Here is a 20,806-nt window from a genome sequence, read left to right on the forward strand (position 1 = left end):
CAGCTGAAGGGGTTTCAGGGATGTGACCAGCAATGCCACCAAGGCACAATTACAGACTGGCTGGGGTTGAAGGGACCTCTGGAGATCATCCAGTCCAACCCACCTGCTAACGCAGCTTCACCAGAGCAGATCACACAGGAAGGTGTCCAGGTGGGTTTGAATGTCTGCAGAGAAGGAGACTCCACAGCCTCTCTGGGCAGCCTGGGCCAGGCTCTGGCACCTCAAAGGAAAGAAGTTTCTCCTCATGTTTAGATGGAACCTCCTATGCTTCAGTCTGTGCCTGTTGACCCTCCTCCTGTCATTGGGCACCGCTGAAAAGAGTCTGGTCCATCCTCTTGACATCCATCCTTGAAATATCTATGGATACCTGCACTTACTTCCAACATTTTAAGTCAGGCTGCCAGAAAGAAAACCAACGTGGCTTCTCAAAAACTACATGGATGCCAGTTTGATGGCAGTAGGCTTGTGATATTTCACCAGCATGAAGATGGAATCAAAATAAAGGTGAATATGAACCAAACCTCCAATCTGGTGGTGCCACTAAGGTGAGTTTCTGTCAAACACAACAACCGTAGAATCATAAAACCATAGAATATCCTGAGTTGGAATGGACCCACAAGGATCATGGAGTCCAACTCCTGTGCCTGCACAGGGCAACCTCAAAATTCACACCATTTGTCTGAGGACGTTGTCCAATCTCTTCTTGAACACTGTCAGGCTTGGGGCCCTGACACCTCCCTGGGGAGCCTGTTCCAGTGTCCAGCACCCCGCGGGTGAAGAACCTTTTCCTAAGTTCCAAACTGAATCTCCCCTGGCATGTTTTATCTTGTGTCACTAGTAGAGGTGCAAGATGAGGACTTGCGAACAGATCCTTGTGTCCCTAAGCTCTGAACATTGCCCAGGGTGTCATCTGCATAGCAATGACAAGCAACAGGCACCATAGATGTCCAACATTTATTTACTACATAAATAAACAACATTTCTCAGGGACTTCACAAATTGCTTTTGCAGAGCTGAAAGCTGACTGGGAGCTGGTCCTGTTCCATCCACAGGGAACCCAGAACACACCAGCACCAAGATTCTCAACCCACATTGCAAAGCGGTCCAGATCTACACCAACGTAACTCAGACATAAGGCCACTGAAAGTTAGTCTAAAGTGCAAGAGAGACAGAGCTATTGTTCAGTTATAAATGCACCTTTTCCCCAAGGCACCATGTTTCACACATGTACATTTATCCAATGCATTCTCTATGCGGTGTCCCAAAGTCTGCTTCCCAGAGGAGGCTCTCATGGGTTTCCCCTTTGCCACCAAGTCCCAAATCACAGCCCTTCATTCAAGGTCTTTGTCTTTTGGTTGTACATCTATGTGTGTGCTCATTCAGCCATGTAAGGCTTTGTGCACTGAAGTCAGTTGAGCAAAGGGATGGGTGGAGATGAGCAAGAGCTGGCTACAGCATCTTCTGTTCCTCAGCCGTGGGCAGGAATGTGAGCTTAAACCTTTGTCCATGGCATGTAGAAAATGCAAGAGAGATTTTTTTGAGTCCCAGGACACTTATCACAGCAGGATGGTCATGGTGGCCAAATTGATCTCAGACCCAACATTGGAGAGCTCTTTGAGTCTGAGTTGGGGCCTGGGGACCAAGCAGTTGTGAGCCACGTGTTGTGTTTCTTCAGCATGTTCACTCCCCAGGTGACCTGTAGATGATGCCCGATGGCTGTGAAGCAGGTGTTGGCTCACACATTTTCATTAATTATGCCTGATTTTGGTGCTAAATAATTTTTTCAAGTCATTTAGCACTAAAGGGGCTTGTTCTGCAGAGATTGTAGCAGCTTTCCCTCTGCACCACTGACAGCAGTGGGGAGATAATTACTCTTCAATGTGCTGTTCCTGGTCCTCCTTCCCTTTCCTATAAAGACTGCGCTATCTATTTATTAGCCTCCTGGTAGGTATAGATCATGCTGAGCCATTCCAGAGTTCTTACTGCACAACCGTGGATGCTGAACACTTGAAAGCGGATGCTGACCATTCCTTGTAGTGAAAGAAACATGGGATGCTCGTGCTGGAAGGGACCTGGAGATGGTCTGCTCAGAGTAGGCTCAGTTCCAGCTAATCCCTTTCTCATAGCTGTGTGTCTGGCCCACCCTAAGACCTCCAGGTGTGGGACTTGGAAAGTCTCCTCTGGGAGACATAGGACCTGTGGGAGAGCCAAGTGTTGGTGGACCAAGTGTTATGGGAAGCAGAGGATGAAATCTTTAGGCCTTTGCAATGTCAGAGGGCAGAAAACTGACGGGGTTGGCTCTTGCTGATATTAAGGAAAAGTCCTGGGAGCCTACCTCAGCAGTCTGCCATGAATGAGGAGCTGCAAAAACCCCACTGTGTCTTACAGAAAGTCTTTCCTGCAGCAAGGGGGTGACCTGTGCCTGCCAGGTGACTTCTACATGGGTGAGCTAGAGCAGTCCGATTGTCGGGAGTGCTTGGAGAGCCCCAGCCAGTGTCTGGACTGGTAGCGGTGGCTGGAAATGAGACGAGCCTTTGGGACAAGCCCACTGATGCCTCCCTCTACTCCACCTTTGCTTTGTCAGACTTCTCCTCCTCGATGGCCAGCATGTGCTCACGCTCTTTGATCAGCTGCACTCCACAGTAGGTGATGAACCAGATGGACAAGGTGCTGACAGGGAAACCTGGAAGATGAAGGGAGACATGGTCATCTTGGTGCAGCTGCTTGCCTAATGGGGCTAGCTCTTCTTCGTCACTGCTGCCCCTCAGGTGGGTTTGAGAGGTCCCACAAGTTCATGACAGCCGATGACTTTTTCCATTGTGAATCCGGCCCTATAGCTTCACTAAGAGATACATTCCTAGGATCAGATTTTAGGTGAAGCAGTGCCTGAGTCCACCAAGGCATCATGGACCACAGCTAATGTGGGAACACGCTGGAGTGGCTCTGAGCACTGTGTTACCCCCAAAACCCCTTCTCCTCAAGTTCAGACTCCCTGATTGACTTTCTGCCCATTCAACCTGCCCATGTCCATCACTGTTTAGCACTGTGACCTTCTGGAAGCTTCGTATCCTGCTGATGTTGAGGATCAACCCCAGCCTTGTTCCATATCTAGTGGGGACACAATGTGTACCCAGGGAAACATGTTTTTGTCACTTAGATAAGGGACTGAGAGCCAGGAGCTCTTCCTCCACTTAGGAAGGGTCTGACGGCATTTGTAACCGTGAGTCTGGTATTCACAGCAGAGGGGAGACACAGGCTTTGTACCTGCTAAAACAGGACCTCTGAAGTGAATAATGCAACCAGCAAAAGCCAGCTAGCTCAGCGGGCAGGCACTTCTGGCACACCGAGCCCAAAGCGTCACATTATCCATGTCCTACGCCAGCCCCATCCCAGAGAGGGCTGGAGGACACGGGCTCCTGATGGCTATTTATACCCTGGGCTGACCACGAAGCCTTCAAAATAGTGTCACCATCCACTGGTTAGAAATGTACAGATAAGACTGTTCATTAGGAGCCTAGGACGAGGATCTGTACCTGTCACCTCTGGGTTGACGCAGGAGTAACTGCTAAAGCAAAAAGAGATGAGGTAGGACAAGGAAATCTCTTTCTCTGGCAAGGGGGGCATCTCACAGGCCATCTTGGTGGCATGAATATGACCTTTGTGTTGCTGCAGTGTGAGGCTGTGCTAGGAGCTTCACAAGCACACCTGGAAGATGGCTTATACCCCAGAGATCTCACATAATTAGGATGGGAGCTAAGAAACAGCTTCCTGCACCTTTTGAACAATATATATATATTTTTTTTGTCAGGCATTGGAACAGGCTGCCCAGGGCAGTGGTGGAGTCACCATGCCTGAAGGGGTTGAACAGACATGTCGATGAGGTTCTCAGGGACATGAGTTAGTGACAGTGTTGGGTTAATGATTGGACTCGATGGTCTTGAGGGACTTTTCCAACCAAAATGATTCTATGGGTCTATGAACTAAGCGGATTGGGAGCATCCACATAACAAGACAATGGCCAGGCCACCAAGAGGACTTTAATGTCCCAGTCTCCAGCTCCCCTACCAGTGTCCCCCCATCAAGACAAGGGTCCCTTCGGTGGAGAGGGCTGGTAGCACTTACCCGTCAGGAGGAGTCTCTTGGTGACCAGCAGCGCAAACTCCAGGCTGTTGAGGGCCAGGATGTTGTAGAGGACGATGGCCCAGAAATTTGCCGCCCCAAAAACTGCCCTAATCCTCCGAGACATGGCTGCTGACATTTTGGCCTGTGGAGGGGAGATGAACACAGAGTGAGGAAAAATGGGTCTCTAAGGAAAGGGGAGGCACTGGTCCAACTCCAGCTGGGATCACAGAGTGGTAGAAAAAATTAGAGCAGCCTTTAGTGTCTGTGGGATGAAGAAACAAAAGGGCAAGGTAAAACTTCTGCTCTGCTGCTGAACTCAGCTGCATTTGGGACTCTGGACCGGTGTTCCAAGGTCCTATGGGTAGGGTGGAGATGTTATACATAGTTTAATGCTAATTGTAATGGCTGAGTGCTGCTTTCTTCATCTGTTGCCTAGGGTAAGCCATTCCTCAAGGCAGGTGAACGCTGTCGTATGCCAGGATTATTATTATTAGCCCTATGTGCAAATCACCCCCAGCTCCTGGTAAAAATTGTTTCTTAGGAATTAAAAACAACAAAAAAAGAGCTGAAAACTAGTGACAGCAGCAGAGTGAAATTGTCACTGGCACATAACCCCCAGGAGCAGCTGCAGGGAAGTGGTTCATAGTGATCTTCAAATAGCAGGATGAATCCCCAGGCCCCTCAGTGGGGAACTGTGATGCCACAGGGAAAGGGATTTCACCTCCAGCGAGTGCGATAATCTGATTAGAAATTCAACGAGGAGAGCAAATGGGAGGATTGCTCTCCAAAATTTTTATTCAAAAGGCGTCTCCACTGACCCAGTTTGGGATCTCCAGATTTTAAGTTGGGCAAAGAGAGCAATAGAATTGTTTCCAGGATGGGGTTTTCTAAGTTTTTCTTCCATTATGTCCCCAAGGCACCTGGGTTCCAAACAGCAACGAGGCACTAAGCTTTGGAGTGGTTGGAAAATAAGTCATTCGAGTACCTAAACATTTGATTTTATCAGAAATCAGATCAAATACACGCCAAATGCCAAAATATTTTGCAGAACAAGAAGAATTAATGATTTCCACATAGAAATGTATAAATATTTTCCCCATGGACAGACCTCAGATTTTGTGTCCATCTGTGGTACTTTGTTGCCTCATTGGAGCTGCTTTCCTGGTTCTCTTGGATCTCTGTTTTCTCAAAGCTCTATACCCAACCCAAATTTCCCATGAGGAATCATAGGGGCAGGTGGGATTTTACTCTGGGTGGGTGACATGGTGCATAAAATGAAGGGATCCAGAACACCAGGACTGTGCTTCCCTTGCTGATCACAAGGATGCTGAAGGCCACAGAAGAGAGCTTCAGATCTCCAAGCAGAAAGTCTGGACATGCAGCTGCATGGGATCATGAGGGATATTCTTCTTCATTCTCAGCTGAAAATGGATCTTCTTGTATCAACAAGTTTGAGGTCCCTACAGTCAGGGATGTTTTCCAGCAGCACAGTTTGGCCCCAGACCCATGGATCTTCCCCCACCCACTTGCAGCCCAGCTCCTCACCTCCAGTTTGGCAAAGGGCTCGAGCTGGAAGAACTTCTGCACCCAGAGCTCAAAGTTGAGGCCAAAGCAGTTGAAGACAGACCAGATGTAAACAATCTCACAGGGCCCCAGCCACAGGGTGGTGACGGCAAAGGTGGCAATGGTGGCAACGAGCTCCTTCATGATGTTGTCATGGTTCTCCCCAAGGTGGTCATACACATACCTAACAGTCAAAGAAAGTGGTAAGTGGTCCCTATAGTCAAGGAAAACCCTCTGGAGTCCCTTCTCCCACATTCACCCACCACAAGCTCCTCATATGCAGGTCTCTAGAGCACCCCAGTGAGAAAGGATGTTTTGGTTGACACCTTCTAGCAATAAACTGATTTTTGATGCAGTCCAGCTACTCATGGCTTGTGTTCTTCACAAATCTATAGCTCCTTAAGGACAAAATACCATCCGTTCCCCCTCTTGTAGGTAAAGGGTTGATAAAATGTGGGAATTTGTAGAGCTGCAGGCTGTCTCATGGTTGTTGGCACTCAGGATTGTAGCACAGAGGAGTCACCACCTTCAGTACAGGTTTGCTGGTGTGTACTCATGGTGGAAGAGAGCTGAGGGAGTTGTAGATGGAGCTCAGGACACCCTTGTTACCCAGAATATGGGAAACCTGGGCCCAATTCCTCTTTTCTCCTCGTGGAATATGAACTTGACTCTTCCTCCCTTGAGAGAACACTAAATCAACCAGACTTAAAGGTTTTTTTGAGACAAGACTCTCTTATGCCCATGTTTGGGGAAGGGTGTCTGTTGCACTTTGTGATGGTTAATTCAATTGTCTTAGGGATAAACAAACCAAATATGACTTCATGCCGTAGTGGGATTCATCCAAAAGAGAGGACACCTCAGCTTTGGGATGAACAGCATTTAATGCTTCATTGCTATGTGATGAAAGAGAAGACCCTGAACCGGAGTAGAGATGGTTGATTAGACACTTACTTGCATAGCCAGTCGTTAATCCCTCTGTCAAAATGCCTAAAATACAGATGATGAAAAGCATGTTAAAACACAGTGACACGACACCTCTCCATGCAGCAGTCAGACATAGAAGGTGCCTGTTCCCCTGGTGAGGAACTTCTTGAACCTTGTTCACAGCAGTTCTCCATGTTCCTTCCTTGAACAGGTCCCACTACTGATGTGGTTGTAACCTGTCTTCTCTGTTGCTTTCTGCCCAAGAATATTTCCCTGGCTATGGCCAGGTCTAGACTATAGTTTCAGTATAGAGTGTTTAATGCAGGTAGTCCCCAGCCTACAGGCCAGGGGAAGCACAGCCCAGACCTCCTCCCCACCATCCACATTTAATTCAGGTCAAACATGACATCTCTTCATTGACACACGCAGGGTACTCACGTTTCTGCGAAGACGTAGAGCATGGTGATGCATTTGGGGGGCTGGGGTGGTTCCAAGTGGTCCAATCTGGCAATGGTGTTGGTGACCCCAAACATGACAGCAGCTTTCACCCAGTCGTACACCAAATTGGAGTAGGCCAGGCCAGCTGGAGCAAAAATGAGTCAAAACACATGAAGACCAGGGGATGTATTGCCTTTAGGACTTTGGGGGACATCATGTCCCATGGGATCATGTGGTCCACTTCAACAAACACAACACCAAGAAGGCAGTCTAATGCTGTCCTGGACCAGCAAAGCTTTTATAACCAAGTAGCTTTCTGAGCAGCTTGAACCAAAGGACAATATTTTCTTGAGGTATTTGAGAGTAAACTCTTTATTGGTGGTGTTAATGCAGTAAACTAATACAGATCTTATTTCTTCCAGCACAAGATCTTTCCTCCCCTCTAAGGCTTGTTAACCTATGACAAACTTATCACAGTTCTCGACTCCAACCTCTGAGGTTTCATTGACATCTTCATTGAAATGTACCCCATCCCAGCCCCTTTTGGCCATAGATGTAATGTTGATGCTACAGCAGAGCCAGGGCCAGAACCTCTGTCCTGGAGATACGCCTGGAAAATGATCCCTGCAGGGACAAATACTAAGATTTCAGATTCCTATGCAAAAAGAAGCTATTTGAATATGAGGACAAACTTCTTTCCTTTGAGGTGCCAGAGTCTGGCCCAGGCTGCCCAGAGAGGTTGTGGCATCTCCTTCTCTGCAGACATTCAAACCCACCTGGACACCTTCCTGTGCAATTTACTCTAGGTGAACCTGCTTTAGCAGGTGGGTTGGACTGGATGATCTCCAGAAATCCCTTCCAACCCCAACCATTCCATGAGTCGGTGATACTCCAGCCTCTATTTGCCCCGTACCAGCCCCATACGGGTGTCAAATAGCCTATAGCATCTCCAGTGCTGCCATCAGATGTGTATGTAGCCAGCTGAAATCCTCCATCCAGCTGCCAGCTGAGCACCAGCAAAGCCACCACTGCTCATCCCAGGAGTTTGGCTTCTGGAGGTCCCCGGTCCAGCCCTGCTCAGAGCACAGCCAATGCTGAACGGAGGTCCGGTTGCTCTAGACCTTGTCCATTTAAGCACTGAATGTCTCTGTTTTTGTAGAATCTATAACCTCTGGGCCCCTGTTTCAATGTTAACCACTCTATGAAAATGAAAGTCCTTACATTCAATCAGACTTTGTTTTCATAGAATCATAGAATTGTTTCAGTTGGAAGAGACCCTCAAGATCATCGAGTCCAACCATAACCCAACTCTAGCACTAAACCATGTCTCTAAAAACCTTGTCTATACACCTTTTAAATCCCTGCAGAGATGATGACTCCACCACTGCCCTGGGCAGCCTGTTCCAATGCCCAACAACCCTTTCCAGGAACAATTTTTTCCCAATATCCAATCTAAACCTCCCCTGGAACATCTTGAGGTCATTTCCTCTTGTCCTATCACTTGTTACTTGGGAGAAGAGACCAACCCCCTCCATGCTCCAACCTCCTCTCAGGCAGTTGTAGACAGCAATAAGGTCTCCCCTCAGCCCCCTTTTCTCAAGGCAAAACAGCCCCAGCTCCTTCAACTGCTCCTCATAAGACTTGTGCTCCAAGTTTTTAGCTGCACCTTGTTCATTGTGTCCTGCTTCTTCCCCAATGGCCTCCAAGAAGAGTCCACCTTCTCCACATCCCTCCTTTAGGTAGCTCAAGACAGTAGCTACAACTCTGCCAAGTCACTCCCTGTACAACCTACACCCTGTGGCCATTTCAGTGGCTCACAAACACCCATAATGGGTGGCCACCTGTGAAGGCATCTGAGATACAAGACATGTCTCTTGCAACAGCATGGGGCTGATTTTTGGAGGTTCTGAGCTCCCTTGCGGTCCAGACAAAGGCAATGGGAATGGCTTGGTGCTCAGCCTCGTAAACCTCGAGCCAAACAATTTATTTCAGGACCCTATGGGGTTGCCAAACCAATGTCATCTGACAGACCCCAGCTCTGTTGCATTGCGATTGTGAAGAAAGGAGGCTTTACCCAAATCTGTCCAACAGACGTGTTGATAAGACATCTTGATGGAGATCTGAATTGCTCGCTACTGCCTTTACACCGAGTACAGGTGTGAGCATGTCCAAGCATGGCCACTCACCTAAGGACCAGTCCGAGAGGCGGTTCATGAACTTCAGGTCAGAAGGAAGGGTGAGGATGTAGAAAAAGTGGAAGAAGATGTCCACAGCAATGATGGCTCCCACATGGAGGAGAGCATGGACCCGGATGTTCCTCATCTCGTCATCTTTGCGTGTCAGCTCTCGGGTGCTCACCTGCCGAGATGGCAAACCAGGTAAGGACTAAGCTGAGAGATAGGATGGACAGCTCTCCCTGGGAAATCACACCATGGACTACATTGCCCAAATCCTCATTGATTCAGGAAGACTCAAGGGACTAGCTCAGGTGGACATATCCACAAAGAGCAGGACATGTCCCTCCCACAACATCCCTCCAGCACTCCCACCACAGTGCTGAGCATGGCAGTAACGTGCCTCCTGGATCACCCTCCTAGCAAAGGTTCTTCCTATCACTGGGGATTCCAGCAGAGTGGGCACATGGTATGACACAACAGTGAGAGCCCTGGCTGACCCTGGGCCAGGTGAAAACCTTACTGACCAGGGACCTGGCGTTTATGCTTTTTCTGCAGGGACAGGCTCAGAAATTCAAATTTGCTTAAGGGTGGCCTTTGCACAGGTCACTAAGAAGAAGCAAATGCCCATACCCATCACATCTACAGGATGCCACAGCCTGTAGGGAAGGACATCTGCATGCCCAGGAGATGTTGGGAGCGGGGCTGGAATCCCACCTGACAGCTCTGCCAGGGACAGATGCAAATCATAGAATAGTTCAGGTTGGAATGGACCTCCAAAGCTCATCCAGTGCCACCCCTGCCATGGGCAGGGACATCTTCACCAGCTCAGGTTGCTCAGAGCCCCGTCCAGCCTGGCCTGGGATGTCTCCAGGGATGGTTCATCCACCACCTCTCTGGGCAACCTGGGTCAGGGTCTCATCACCCTCAGGGGCAAAAATTCGTTCCTCCTGTCCGGCCTGAATCTCCCCTCTTTTAGTTTGAAACCATAACCCCTCATCCTATCACAACAGGCCCTGCTAAAAAGTCTGTCCCCATCTTTCTTATTGGCCTCTTTAAGTACTAAAGGTCCACAATAAGGTCTCCCCGGTGCTTCTCTTCTCCAGCTGAACACCCCAACTCTCTCAGCCTGTCCTCCCAGCAGAGCTGTTCCAGCCTCGGGTCATTCCTGTGGCTCCTCTGGCCCCTCTCCAGCAGGTCCATGTGTGTCCTGTGCTGAGGGCTCCAGAGCCCATTTCTGGCCAGGGTCATTTGGGAGTAGGAGGAGGACGACTGATGGAGCTTCTGCTGCAGATACCTGCTGTAAATGAGAGGTCTCGAAAGCTGCTCAAGGCCCCATCCTGAACCCACTGGGACCTGATCAATGGGGATTTTATCTCTGCTGTGTCTTGTACAAACAGAGGCTGGGCTTTGTCTCCAGGAGCTGTCACATCTTCAGATGTTGTAATATCAAAATCATAAGAGCAAGCTTTCAGGATTACAGTGGGCAGACTGAAGTCCTCGCTTCCCCGCACTGATGTAAAAATTGCTGCTGCATTCAAAATCCTCTTATGTTTATTACTTTCCCTTTATGCCCCGCGAGAGGTGGGAGCTCTCCCAACATAATCCTCAGGCTGCTGCACCAGCCCCGTCGTCAAATCCAGATGATTCCTGAGAATTAAGGCCTCTGCCAGATTTTTTTTGTGTCTGTTATATGCCAAGTGCTCTAAGGAGACAAAGAGGCTGCTGGACCCTGCATCCAGCTCTGGGTTCTCAGCACAGGACACACATGGACCTGCTGGAGAGGGGCCAGAGGAGCCACAGGAATGATGCGAGGCTGGAACAGCTCTGCTGGGAGGACAGGCTGAGAGAGCTGGGGTGTTCAGCTGGAGAAGAGAAGCTTCGGGGAGACCTTATTGTGGTCTTTCAGTGTTTAAAAGGGGCCAATAAGAAAGATGGGGACAGACTTTTTAGCAGGGTCCATTGTGATAAGACAAGGGGTGATGGTTTTAAATTAAAAGATGGGAGATTCAAGGTGGACATGAGGAAGAAATAGTTGTCCCTGAGGGTGGTGAGAGCCTGGCCCAGGTTGCCCAGAGAGGTGGTGGATGAACCATCCCTGGAGACATCCCAGGCCAGGCTGGACGGGGCTCTGAGCAACCTGAGCTGGTGAAGATGTCCCTGCTCATGGCAGGGGTGGCACTGGATGAGCTTTGAAGGTCCCTTCCAACCCAAACTATTCTATGATTCTATGACCCTGATCTGGAGGAGAAGCTGAGGTAGGATGGGATCTGGCATGGAGACATAAGAAGACATGGGGCCTCTGTTTTCCACCCATCCTCACATCTGTGCGTGGAGGCAGCACCCTGCCACCATTCCTTTCAGATCAGGACTGTGTTCCCCACGTTTCTAGCCCCGCAGAAGCAAATTGGTTCCCATAATCCCAGTACAAAGAAGCAGCTTTTCAGCTGGAATAGGGCTGGCCGAGCCCTGGTAAAGAAGAGTTCCCACCACACATGGTGGGAGCCAGTAGGACCCAAAGAGACAGATCCATTCCCTAACTGGACCTTACACTCCACCCTGGAGAAGGGATTCCATCTGCCTGCCCCCATAATTGCACTTGGATAATTAGGAATTCACCTCTATAACAAGCTGCAGCTCCAGCAGTGCATGGGGGTATCTAGCCAGGAGATGGCAGTGGTGGCCAGGCCAAGACAGGACCCCTGGCCGGGGCATGGGAAAGGGGTTGGGGACTCATTGTGCCTTTGGGGTGAGTGTTTTAAGTAGCAGAGGGGGAAATTGCTCATTAAGTGGCTGTAAACATCATGGGTTGGGGCTGTGTGAGAGGAACGGGACCCTTCAGATCAAGCCTTGTAGGAGTGGTGGGAGTTGAGGTCTTGGAGACACTAGCAGTTTAGTGGCCTGATTTATGAATTGCAGTGTTAGAAGAATTGTAGTGTTATAAGAACCCAGGGAGGGTTTCTGATGGAAACTGATGGAAACTGAGGAAGAGGAACAAGGGGTGAAGAGGCCACCCCAGGGCACTGCACCCGATCCAAGGAGGACTGGACAGTGGGGCTGCAGGAGCCATCCTGTCCTGAACTTCAGCCCAACAGGTGAGGCACAACTGGAAAGATGAAGCCTTAGGATGAAACATTTCTCCCAGCAGCCTGAGGAGAAGAACCTGTCTGGGTCCTGTTCATCCCTGGTGCTTGTCTGCTAAGAATGGGCTGCTGGTGGGCTCAATGCACCGTGAGCATCCCTCATGTAGGACACCAGAGCTGACCTTATGATCTTCAGGGTCAAATTCTATAAAAGTCCTTTTAAGTAGATCCTGCGAGACTCAAGCGATCTCAATCCTGCACTCTCATCCTTTCAGCATGAGGTTGTTAATGCCCCAGGTGAACAAACAAGCAGGGAATAGGACTTGGATCAAGACTAATCCTGCTTACTGATGGAAACAAGACCAGTGTGGACCTTTTCCTAGGCAATGACTACCAGCCCAAGGTTGGAGAACACGTGCTGGGCTTGGTGGATCTTTGGTCTCTTCCTCAGTGAGAGTCTCTGCTTGCTCTGCCCTGCCCTGGGCTGGTTTTTCTTCCGAATTCACAAGTGTTTTTCCAAAATGCTCTGGCACCCAGACATCAATTGGGGTCCAAAAATTCAATCAATGTAGCTGTTCTTCTTTAAGGGGTAACAAAGGGGTGGTGGCAATCCTTTCCAGCGCCATTGCACACCAAGCAAGAGGTCGTCCCTTAGCGAGCAGTACCAGTTTGCTTTGATGACCAAGGCTGGTCGCTGGTGTTAGAGGACCTTGGGATGGGAGGAGTGAGGAGGGAGAGCACACTCCCATTTTGCTTGATGTTTGGATGTGAAATAGCCCCAGAGCTCAGCTAGTCCCAGCCTAGGCTTCTGCTGATGTTTCCAGTTCTGTTTGGAGTCTGCTCTTCAAAAGAGTCCCCTTGGTTGTGTGTGACACAGGCAAAGACTTGGGGCACTGTGGGGGACTATGGCGGGTCCGTGGATTCCCTGACAGAGGGCATGGGAACAGAGATTTGCCTTGAAGATGTTAAGACCTACCCATGAGAAAGATGGGAGTAAAGGAGTATCCGGAGATGTTAAGGATGTACCCATGAGAGAGAAGGGAGTGGAAGAGTAACATTGATGATAGCAAAAATATCCAATGAGATGTTATTGCTGTAACTTGTAACCGATAGTGAAGAGACACATGAATTGGTAAAACTGTATAAAAATGCACTTGTGGCAATAAATGGCATCTACTACTTTCATCCTGAAAGAACTTGGTCTATGTCGTTTGTCCATCTCAACCACGACACGACACCATGGGGAGCAGAGGAAGCCCCTGTTTGCTGAAACACAGTCTTCTACCCAACCTTACTCATTTCTAGAAAAATAAGTTCATCTTAAGACACTCTGACCCATCTCCAGAAATTCATGCTCCTTGGGCAAACCAGCTAGATGGAAACATGAGGCTTCCCTTGTTCTCACAGCCACCAGCATGAAGAGGTCCCATGGGTGGACACCACATGTCTGGTTCTCACCAAGACCTCCAGGCACCACCCGGTGGGGCAGCTCTGAGCTGCTGGGGTGACAGTGCAGGGAAACTGAGGCACTGAGCAGTGCAGGTGCCCAGAAAGCAAGAACATGAGCTGAACCCTCCCCTCCCCATCCCAGTGTGGTGTTTTCACCAGAGAAATGTCTTCCTTCTTGTACTGATCAGTGGAAATGGCCAAAAACCCAAGAGGGAAGGTTAAAAACCCAAAAATGAAGGTTAAAACTCATCAGCTTATTCCCCTCTCCCCCAAAATTACGGCATCGTTGTGCGGCCCAGATTATGGCCACAAACTATGTGTGACCACAAGAAGCTTTACAACTATTTGCACCTTCACTGTGGTAAACAGTGGTTTTTTTTATAGGCATTAAACCCCAGAAAATAGATGTAGGGCAAGGTCCTCCTGCAGCCCGGCCTCAGGAGCACTCACCTGGGCATGGAACTGGTCAAATGTCATGACAGGACCAAAGAAGAAGAAGGGGAGGTAGAAGTTGTACTTGAGGAGGTCGAAGATGGAGTAGATGCCCTCTTTCTTCTCAGAGCTCTCGAGCGCAAAGCTCATGCAGCGCATGATGGTGAAGCAGCTTCCTCCATAGAAGAGGACATCTTGAAGATCAAAAGCTCCCGTTACAAACCCGCTCTGGATGAGAAACAAAGAGTTACCACCAGGAAGCTGGTGTCACTACTGCTATCCCTCAATTTGTGGAGGACATCACTCCCAGGGCAGTAGGCAAAGCCTCTAATTATGCTCCAACTCAATTGTCCCTGGAGCTAATGAACCTTCCTGTTGGAAGGAGAAAACTGGGGCTTGATTTCCTGGCTGGCTCCTGCATCCTGGAGTAGTGGGGAAGCGGTGGGTCCTCTTGGCCATGTCTTCACCAAGCAAGTGTGGTCTGGGGTGGGAGCATCACCCTGTCCCAGAGACTTAACCCTCCCCAGAAGGTGAAGCACCAGCCTGATGGACAGGGGGACACGCATTTCAGGAGGTGAGCAGCAGGCAAGGACAGGCAGCGCTGACCTTCAGAAGGACTGAAAAGCTTTATAAAGTCCTTCCTGGGCTTCTCGCTGGTCCAACATGAAACCACCAACCCCCAACATGGCTACTGTGGGATTATTCCCAAGCTCAGCAGTACAACCGCCCCCTCCCAACCAAACCTTGTGAGAGCTCTGACATGACTAGGAGAAGTGCCCATGATTTGGGGGTGTCCCAGGAGCCCTCGCTGGAGATAAACCCAAGGAGAGGGACACAAGTGGGCTGGAAATGAGACAAATTAGTGGTCTGAAAGAGCACCTACCTGCCAGGAGCTGAATGGCTCCACCTTGAAGGTGGCAAGACAGCAAAGCCCAGCCACGTAGCAGAGCCACTTCTGCTTGGCCAGCGCAACGGAGTAGAGGACGAGGCAATGGGAGAGGATGATCATGAGGTAGACAAGCCCCATGCTGGCCAGCATGGCCAGGATGCCATACACCATGTACATGATGGCCCGGTGCTGCAAGAAGAACCATCACAGAATCATTTTGGTTGGAAGAGACCCTCAAGATTGAGTCCAACTGTTACCCCAACACTGGTACTGAACCATGTCCCTAAGAAACTCATCTACACAGTTTAAACCCCTCCAGGGATGGTGTCTCCACCACTGCCCTGTGGCCCCTACCCATGGCCAGCTTGGTGAAAGCCCCAACCTCGCTCCCCCTATCCTAGAACATCCCTCAAGTCCCTTCCACAGATCCCAGGTCACCCCCCTGCTTTCAAACGCACCCCACCACATCCCTGACTCACCTGTGGCACTATCATGGAGCAGATCTTGCCAAAGAGGACGTGTCCCGAGAGGGCGAAGATGATGACGTTCCTGAACGAGGTGAACCACATCACCCATTCGAAATCAGCGACGTCCTGTGGGAGCAGCACCGGGTGCCTTACTGCCCCCAGCCCTCGCACCCCTGCCCCAACACCCATCTGCAGGGGAACCTGCTCCCCATTCAAAGCCTTTTCTTCCAATTTTCCACCCAAGGGCTCCCAAGCAATATAGCTAGGTCATACATCCCCAGGAGAGACGTGCAGAAGTTGCTCGTCTCGGTGGACACAAATCAGAGCAACCACAGTGCTGCAGGGCTATTTTCCTGCCTGGTTCTTTAGGGAGAAAAAAATAGGAGTCACATGGATTTTGCAAAAGTGTGTCAGCAGCTGAAAAAGCAGCTCTGCTTCTCCAGCGGTCACCACCGACCGTGGTGCTGGTAGCTAGAAAACACCGAATCATAGAATCATAGAGTGTCCTGGGTTGGAAGGGATCCATAAGGATCATGGAGTCCAACTGCTGTCCCTGCACAGGACACCCCACAGTTCACACTGTGTGTCTGAGGACGTTGTCCAGTCTCTTCTTGAACACTGTCAGGTTGGGGCTGTGACACCTCCCTGGGGAGCCTGTTCCAGTGTCCAGCACCCTCTGGGTGAAGAACCTTTTCCTCATGTCCAACCTAAACCTTCCTCTGCTTACCATCTTCCTGCCAAAGTAGTGCCAGCCTGGCTTTATGCCGTCCCGAAAGGCCTTTCTGTTCATGCTGTCTGCAAAAAACACCAGAGTAACAGGGAGAGGAACAGGTCTGGGAAATGAGAGCTGGGTTTCAACAAGACTGGGAGACTCCCTCACAGAGATGATGAATCATCAGGGCCCAAACTCCCCATCCCCAAAGTGCACAGTTCCCACGGACAGCTGTAGAAATCAGGAATCTCAAGTATTATGGAATCACAGGATGGTTTGGGTTGGAAGGGAACCCTGGAGATCATCCAGTCCAGCCCACCTGCTAACGCAGGTTCACCAGAGCAGATCACACAGGAAGGTGTCCAGGTGGGTTTGAATGTCTCCAGAGAAGGAGACTCCACAGCCTCTCTGGGCAGCCTGGGCCAGGCTCTGGCACCTCAAAGGAAAGAAGTTTCTCCTCATATTCAGATGGAACCTCCTATGCTTCAGTCTGTGCCCGTTGCCCCTCATCCTGTCATTGGGCACCACTGAACAGAGTCAGGTCCACCCTCTTGACAACCCCCCTTGAGACATGTTGGCTTGACTTCCCAGCAAAGCTGGTCCCTTCCCAGGGACCCCTGGTTGATCTCACACAATTTTCAGTTCTTTGGGCTTCCAGACGTAAAAAACCAGCACAGGGAACCCTGTGCAGAAAGGGTTGCTGCTTGTTCTGGGCTCTGGCTGGGGAGCTGTGACATGCTGCATGTGCCTCTTGCCATGAGCCATGGGAATGGGGACAAGAGGGTAACCAAGAAAATGACAAAAACCCACCTTCTTGATCCCTGCAAAGGATTCTCAAGGTGTTTTCTGCCAAAAATTAAATCCAGGGATCTATTGCTGGTACTAATAGTTGTAAAAGCAGCTGCCCTATGCCCATTCTCCTTGTCAGAGATGTCCCCGGGGGGAATGCGATGGGGAACATTACCTCTGGATGCTTCGAAGATCCCGCTGCTGCTGTACAGCACAGCGCATGTCACGGTGAGGGCGTAAAACCCCAGTTCATAGCTGGGAAGCATCGTTTTAACCCCCATGGTGGAAGGATCCAGACCTAGGAAAGAGAAGAAAACCAAGGGTGAGAGCTCACCTGTTTCTCCAACACCCTAAATCACTGCAGGTCTTCCTTTGTGGGCTTCCTTGAAGGCTGGTAGCTGAAGAGGTGAAGACAGCATCACCTGGGGCTGAAGCCCAGGACACAACCCAGGTGTGGGGAGAAAATTCCCTGCAAACCCCACCCTGGAGCAGGGATTTGGGGGGGCAGCTCAACCAGCTGGTCCTGGGAAAGGGGCTCTTCCCAGCAAGTCACGTCCATCCCGATGTTCAGAGATGCTCCAAGACACCAGCTCCTCAGGATGGGGTTCCTGATGTCCCCCCTAATTTCTAATTGAATCCTTGGAGGAGAATGCAAGAAGATGCCCAAAGCGGGAGATGTGATGGGATCCCCTCCCCTCCCCTGGGCTACTGCTCACTTTCTGCTGGACTTTTACCCAACCTTGAGCTCTTGGGGGGCTCCTAAACCCCCATAACCCCAAGCTACTTCCAGCCACAAGCCTCAGGACCCCTCGGGCACGGTTCAGCGCCCCCCTCGACCGCATCAACACAGCCCAGGGGATGCCAACGTTCAGCCCCTGGGCTAATTACTCCTGCCAAGGCTAATTAACCCCGGCGCAGCCCACCCCGAGCTCTGCAGCCTCCCCACTGCCTGGCCGGCAGCTGCTAAAAAAATGTGATTTAGGACTGGAGCCTTAATCGCATTGGCGGGGCGGGGGGGAAAACAAGGCGAACATCCCCCGCCGAGGTGCTTTGAAGGGAATGAGGACGGAAAAGCTGCTTTTAGGCAGCAAGAAAAGGCGACTCGGTCACCCTTTGCTTTAGCCGCGGGTGCTTCTTTAAATTATCTTTTATTTTTAATCGTTTTGGTTTGGTCACTGGGTTTTTTAAGAGCTGGGAGGGTTCGTTGGCAGCGATGCGGGGTGACCCCCCAGCTCTCCAGAAACGCTTTTCCCGGCGGGAAGGGTTGGGAACAGCCCCTGGGAATGTGGGGATCCCTGGTGCGGGGGTGCCCTAGGGGGTGCGGGGGTTCCCAAGGGCTCGGGGGTCCCCGGTGCGGAGCCGCTGCGGGCGGGCGCGCTGCCACCTCCCTGCGGTCCCCCTGCGGCGGGAGGGCACTCACGGAGGTGGCTTTCAAAGAGCTTCTTTTATTCCTTTCCATGCTTTTCAAAGCTTTTTATTGTTTTTTTCTTGGAGGGGGGGACACCTCGTAAACGAGCCGGGGAGGGGGCGGTTAACGCCTGAGGACCCCGCGGTGGGTGCTGGTTGGGGGACCCCTCGGGTAATTTTAACTGCTGATCGCTCCCGGGATGCTGAGTCAGGTGCATGGGGGGGTTCCCAGCACAATCCCCACCCCGGCTCCGGGCTGCCATGGGGCAGCAGCATCCTCATACCCCCCCCTCATCCCGCTCCCCTCCGCCACCCCCAGCCCCCCGGCCGGCCGGTGGGAGCACTCAGAGGTGACAAAAAGCCCCGGGAGCAGCGCGTCACCACCCCCGGTGTGACCCCCCGTTCAACCCGCATCCCCCCCCAGCTACTGACCTTGAGCCCCGGGGCCGTGGGTGGGCGAGAGTGGGGGGGATCCAGCGTCCGGCACCGCGATGGGGGGACGGAAGGGGGGAAAAAGGGGTTTGGGGGACAGATGGAAGGTTTGGGGGCCGTTGCCTTGTCCTACAGCATCTCTCAGCCCGGCGTGGAGCGGGGGGGCGGCCCGGGTGTATTTTTAGGCTGCTCGTCCCCCACCTTGCCCCTGGAGGAAGTTTGGCCGGGAGTGCAGTGGAGCCAGGCGGGAGGTATTTTTATTTTGGAGCAGCACTGCAGAGGGGGGCTGGTTCGGGAGCTGCCTGTCACCGCGCCTGCTGGAGGAGACCTGTGCTGCCTGCCAAAACTCACCCCGGGGACGGGGAGCACGGCCCCCGGGGACCCTGGGACACAGCTGTGACCACACAGGGACAGCTCCCTCCCTGGGGTGTCTGGGTGCTCTGCTTTGAGCCCCTACAAGGGACGGGGTATCCCCCAGCACTTTGTGCAGGAGGGGAGTCAGCTCTTGTTACACAGGGAAACTGAGGCACGGAGGCAAAAGGTGCGATTCACAGAGTCATAGAAGCATTTTGCTTGGAAGAGACCCTTAAGATCACAGAATCCCAGAATGTCAAGGGTTGAAGGGACCTGGAAAGCTCATCCAGTGCAATCCCCCCATGGAGCAGGAACACCCAGCTGAGGTTCCACAGGAAGGTGTCCAGGCGGGTTTGAATGGCTGCAGAGAAGGAGACTCCACAACCTCCCTGGGCAGCCTGGGCCAGGCTCTGACACCCTCACCATGAACAAGTTTCTCCTCTTATTTAAGTGGAACCTCCTGTGTTCTGTTTTGAACCCATTACCCCTTGTCCTGTCATTGGTTGTCACCGAGAAGAGCCTGGCTCCATCCTCCTGACACTCCACCTTTATATATCCGTAAACATGAATGAGGTCACCCCTCAGTCTCCTCTTCTCCAGCTCCAGAGCCCCAGCTCCCTCAGCCTTTCCTCACACGGGAGATGCTCCACTCCCTTCAGCATCTTGGTGGCTGCGCTGGACTCTCTCCAGCAGTTCCCTGTCCTTCTGGAACTGAGGGGCCACAACTGGACACAAGATTCCAGGTGTGGTCTCCCCAGGGCAGAGCAGAGGGGCAGGAGAACCTCTCTGACCTACTGACCACCCCCTTCTAACCCACCCCAGGTACCGTTGGCCTTCCTGGCCACAAGGGCCCAGTGCTGGCTCATGCTCACCCTGCTGTCCCCAGGACCCCCAGGTCCCTTTCCCCTACACTGCTCTCCAACAGGTCGTTCCCCAACTTACACTGGAACCAGATCATCGAGTCCAGCCACAAGCTAAATTCCTTCCCAGCTCAGGTGGTGTTTGAGTCAGCACAGGGCTCGGAGGTTGCAACAACTCTACAAACCATCTTCGGTGTCTTCTTCTCAGCTTTGGGCCATCAAAACAGGGGATAGGAAGTGGCTCATGGTCTCTGTGATTTGAGGATGAGCAAATAAAAGTCAAAGAAGAACAAGTCAACACAGCATGTCCATGCCCTGCACAACGCAATTCCCACAAAACCCCTATGAGATTTGGGGAGAGCTCACACTGGGGCCAACATGCCCAAGCGTCTCCTGTGGGATCAGGGGAGAGAAACAGGGCAGGTGGCCCTGGATTTTATAAATATCTCCTTCGGTTGTCTACTTTGGGGTGAGACAAGTCACCTTCTGGGCTCCGGTGGGAGGATCTCCAGGGTGGACATCCCTTGGGCCAGCCCAGCTTTGCTGTTGCATTGACGCTGAACAAAAAGGTTTTTTAGCAGCACTTTTAACTCGGTGAGCACAAAGAGAGGCTCTCCAGAGATGGTATGGCCATCACTTTAAGTGCCTAATGAGCCACTTTAATTTACAGCAGCCGGTGCAGGATTTGGCCGCCTGCCCCTGGGATGCTCT

General features: G+C 51.3%; 1 protein-coding gene across 3 annotated transcripts; it reads right to left on the reverse strand.

Annotated features, from left to right (window-relative positions):
* Positions 1-940: 940 nt before the first annotated feature.
* HHATL (hedgehog acyltransferase like) lies at positions 941-19,142 on the reverse strand. Of its 3 annotated transcripts, none has more exons than XM_065831760.2 (12): positions 18,882-19,142; positions 17,218-17,340; positions 16,269-16,332; positions 15,554-15,667; positions 15,069-15,263; positions 14,204-14,413; positions 9,234-9,405; positions 7,048-7,192; positions 6,637-6,672; positions 5,668-5,869; positions 4,123-4,264; positions 941-2,683 (listed from the first exon to the last, which is right to left on the reverse strand). In XM_065831760.2, exons 2-12 carry the CDS (start codon positions 17,262-17,264, stop codon positions 2,562-2,564), a joined length of 1,449 nt encoding a protein of 482 aa, XP_065687832.1. In that variant the 5' UTR covers positions 17,265-17,340; positions 18,882-19,142; the 3' UTR covers positions 941-2,561. The 3 variants fall into 3 exon arrangements, with proteins under 3 accessions (XP_065687832.1, XP_065687829.1, XP_071661489.1); XM_065831757.2 differs by having other exon boundaries at positions 16,269-16,336; positions 18,882-19,141; XM_071805388.1 differs by lacking the exons at positions 16,269-16,332; positions 18,882-19,142 and having other exon boundaries at positions 17,218-17,293.
* Positions 19,143-20,806: the final 1,664 nt, after the last annotated feature.

This window comes from Patagioenas fasciata, chromosome 2 (genome assembly GCF_037038585.1).
Source record: "Patagioenas fasciata isolate bPatFas1 chromosome 2, bPatFas1.hap1, whole genome shotgun sequence".
In the NCBI taxonomy this organism is placed as follows: domain Eukaryota; kingdom Metazoa; phylum Chordata; class Aves; order Columbiformes; family Columbidae; genus Patagioenas; species Patagioenas fasciata.

Excerpts from the sequence above, each read along its gene's own strand:
- HHATL (XM_065831757.2), bottom strand. The coding sequence starts at position 17,323 with ATGGGGGTTAAAACGATGCTTCCCAGCTATGAACTGGGGTTTTACGCC. Across the intron at positions 15,668-16,268 it reads ACTACTTTGGCAGGAAGATG|GACGTCGCTGATTTCGAATG; the intron begins GTAAGCAGAGGA and ends CTGCTCCCACAG. Across the intron at positions 6,673-7,047 it reads CTCTACGTCTTCGCAGAAAC|GCATTTTGACAGAGGGATTA; the intron begins GTGAGTACCCTG and ends TCTGTATTTTAG.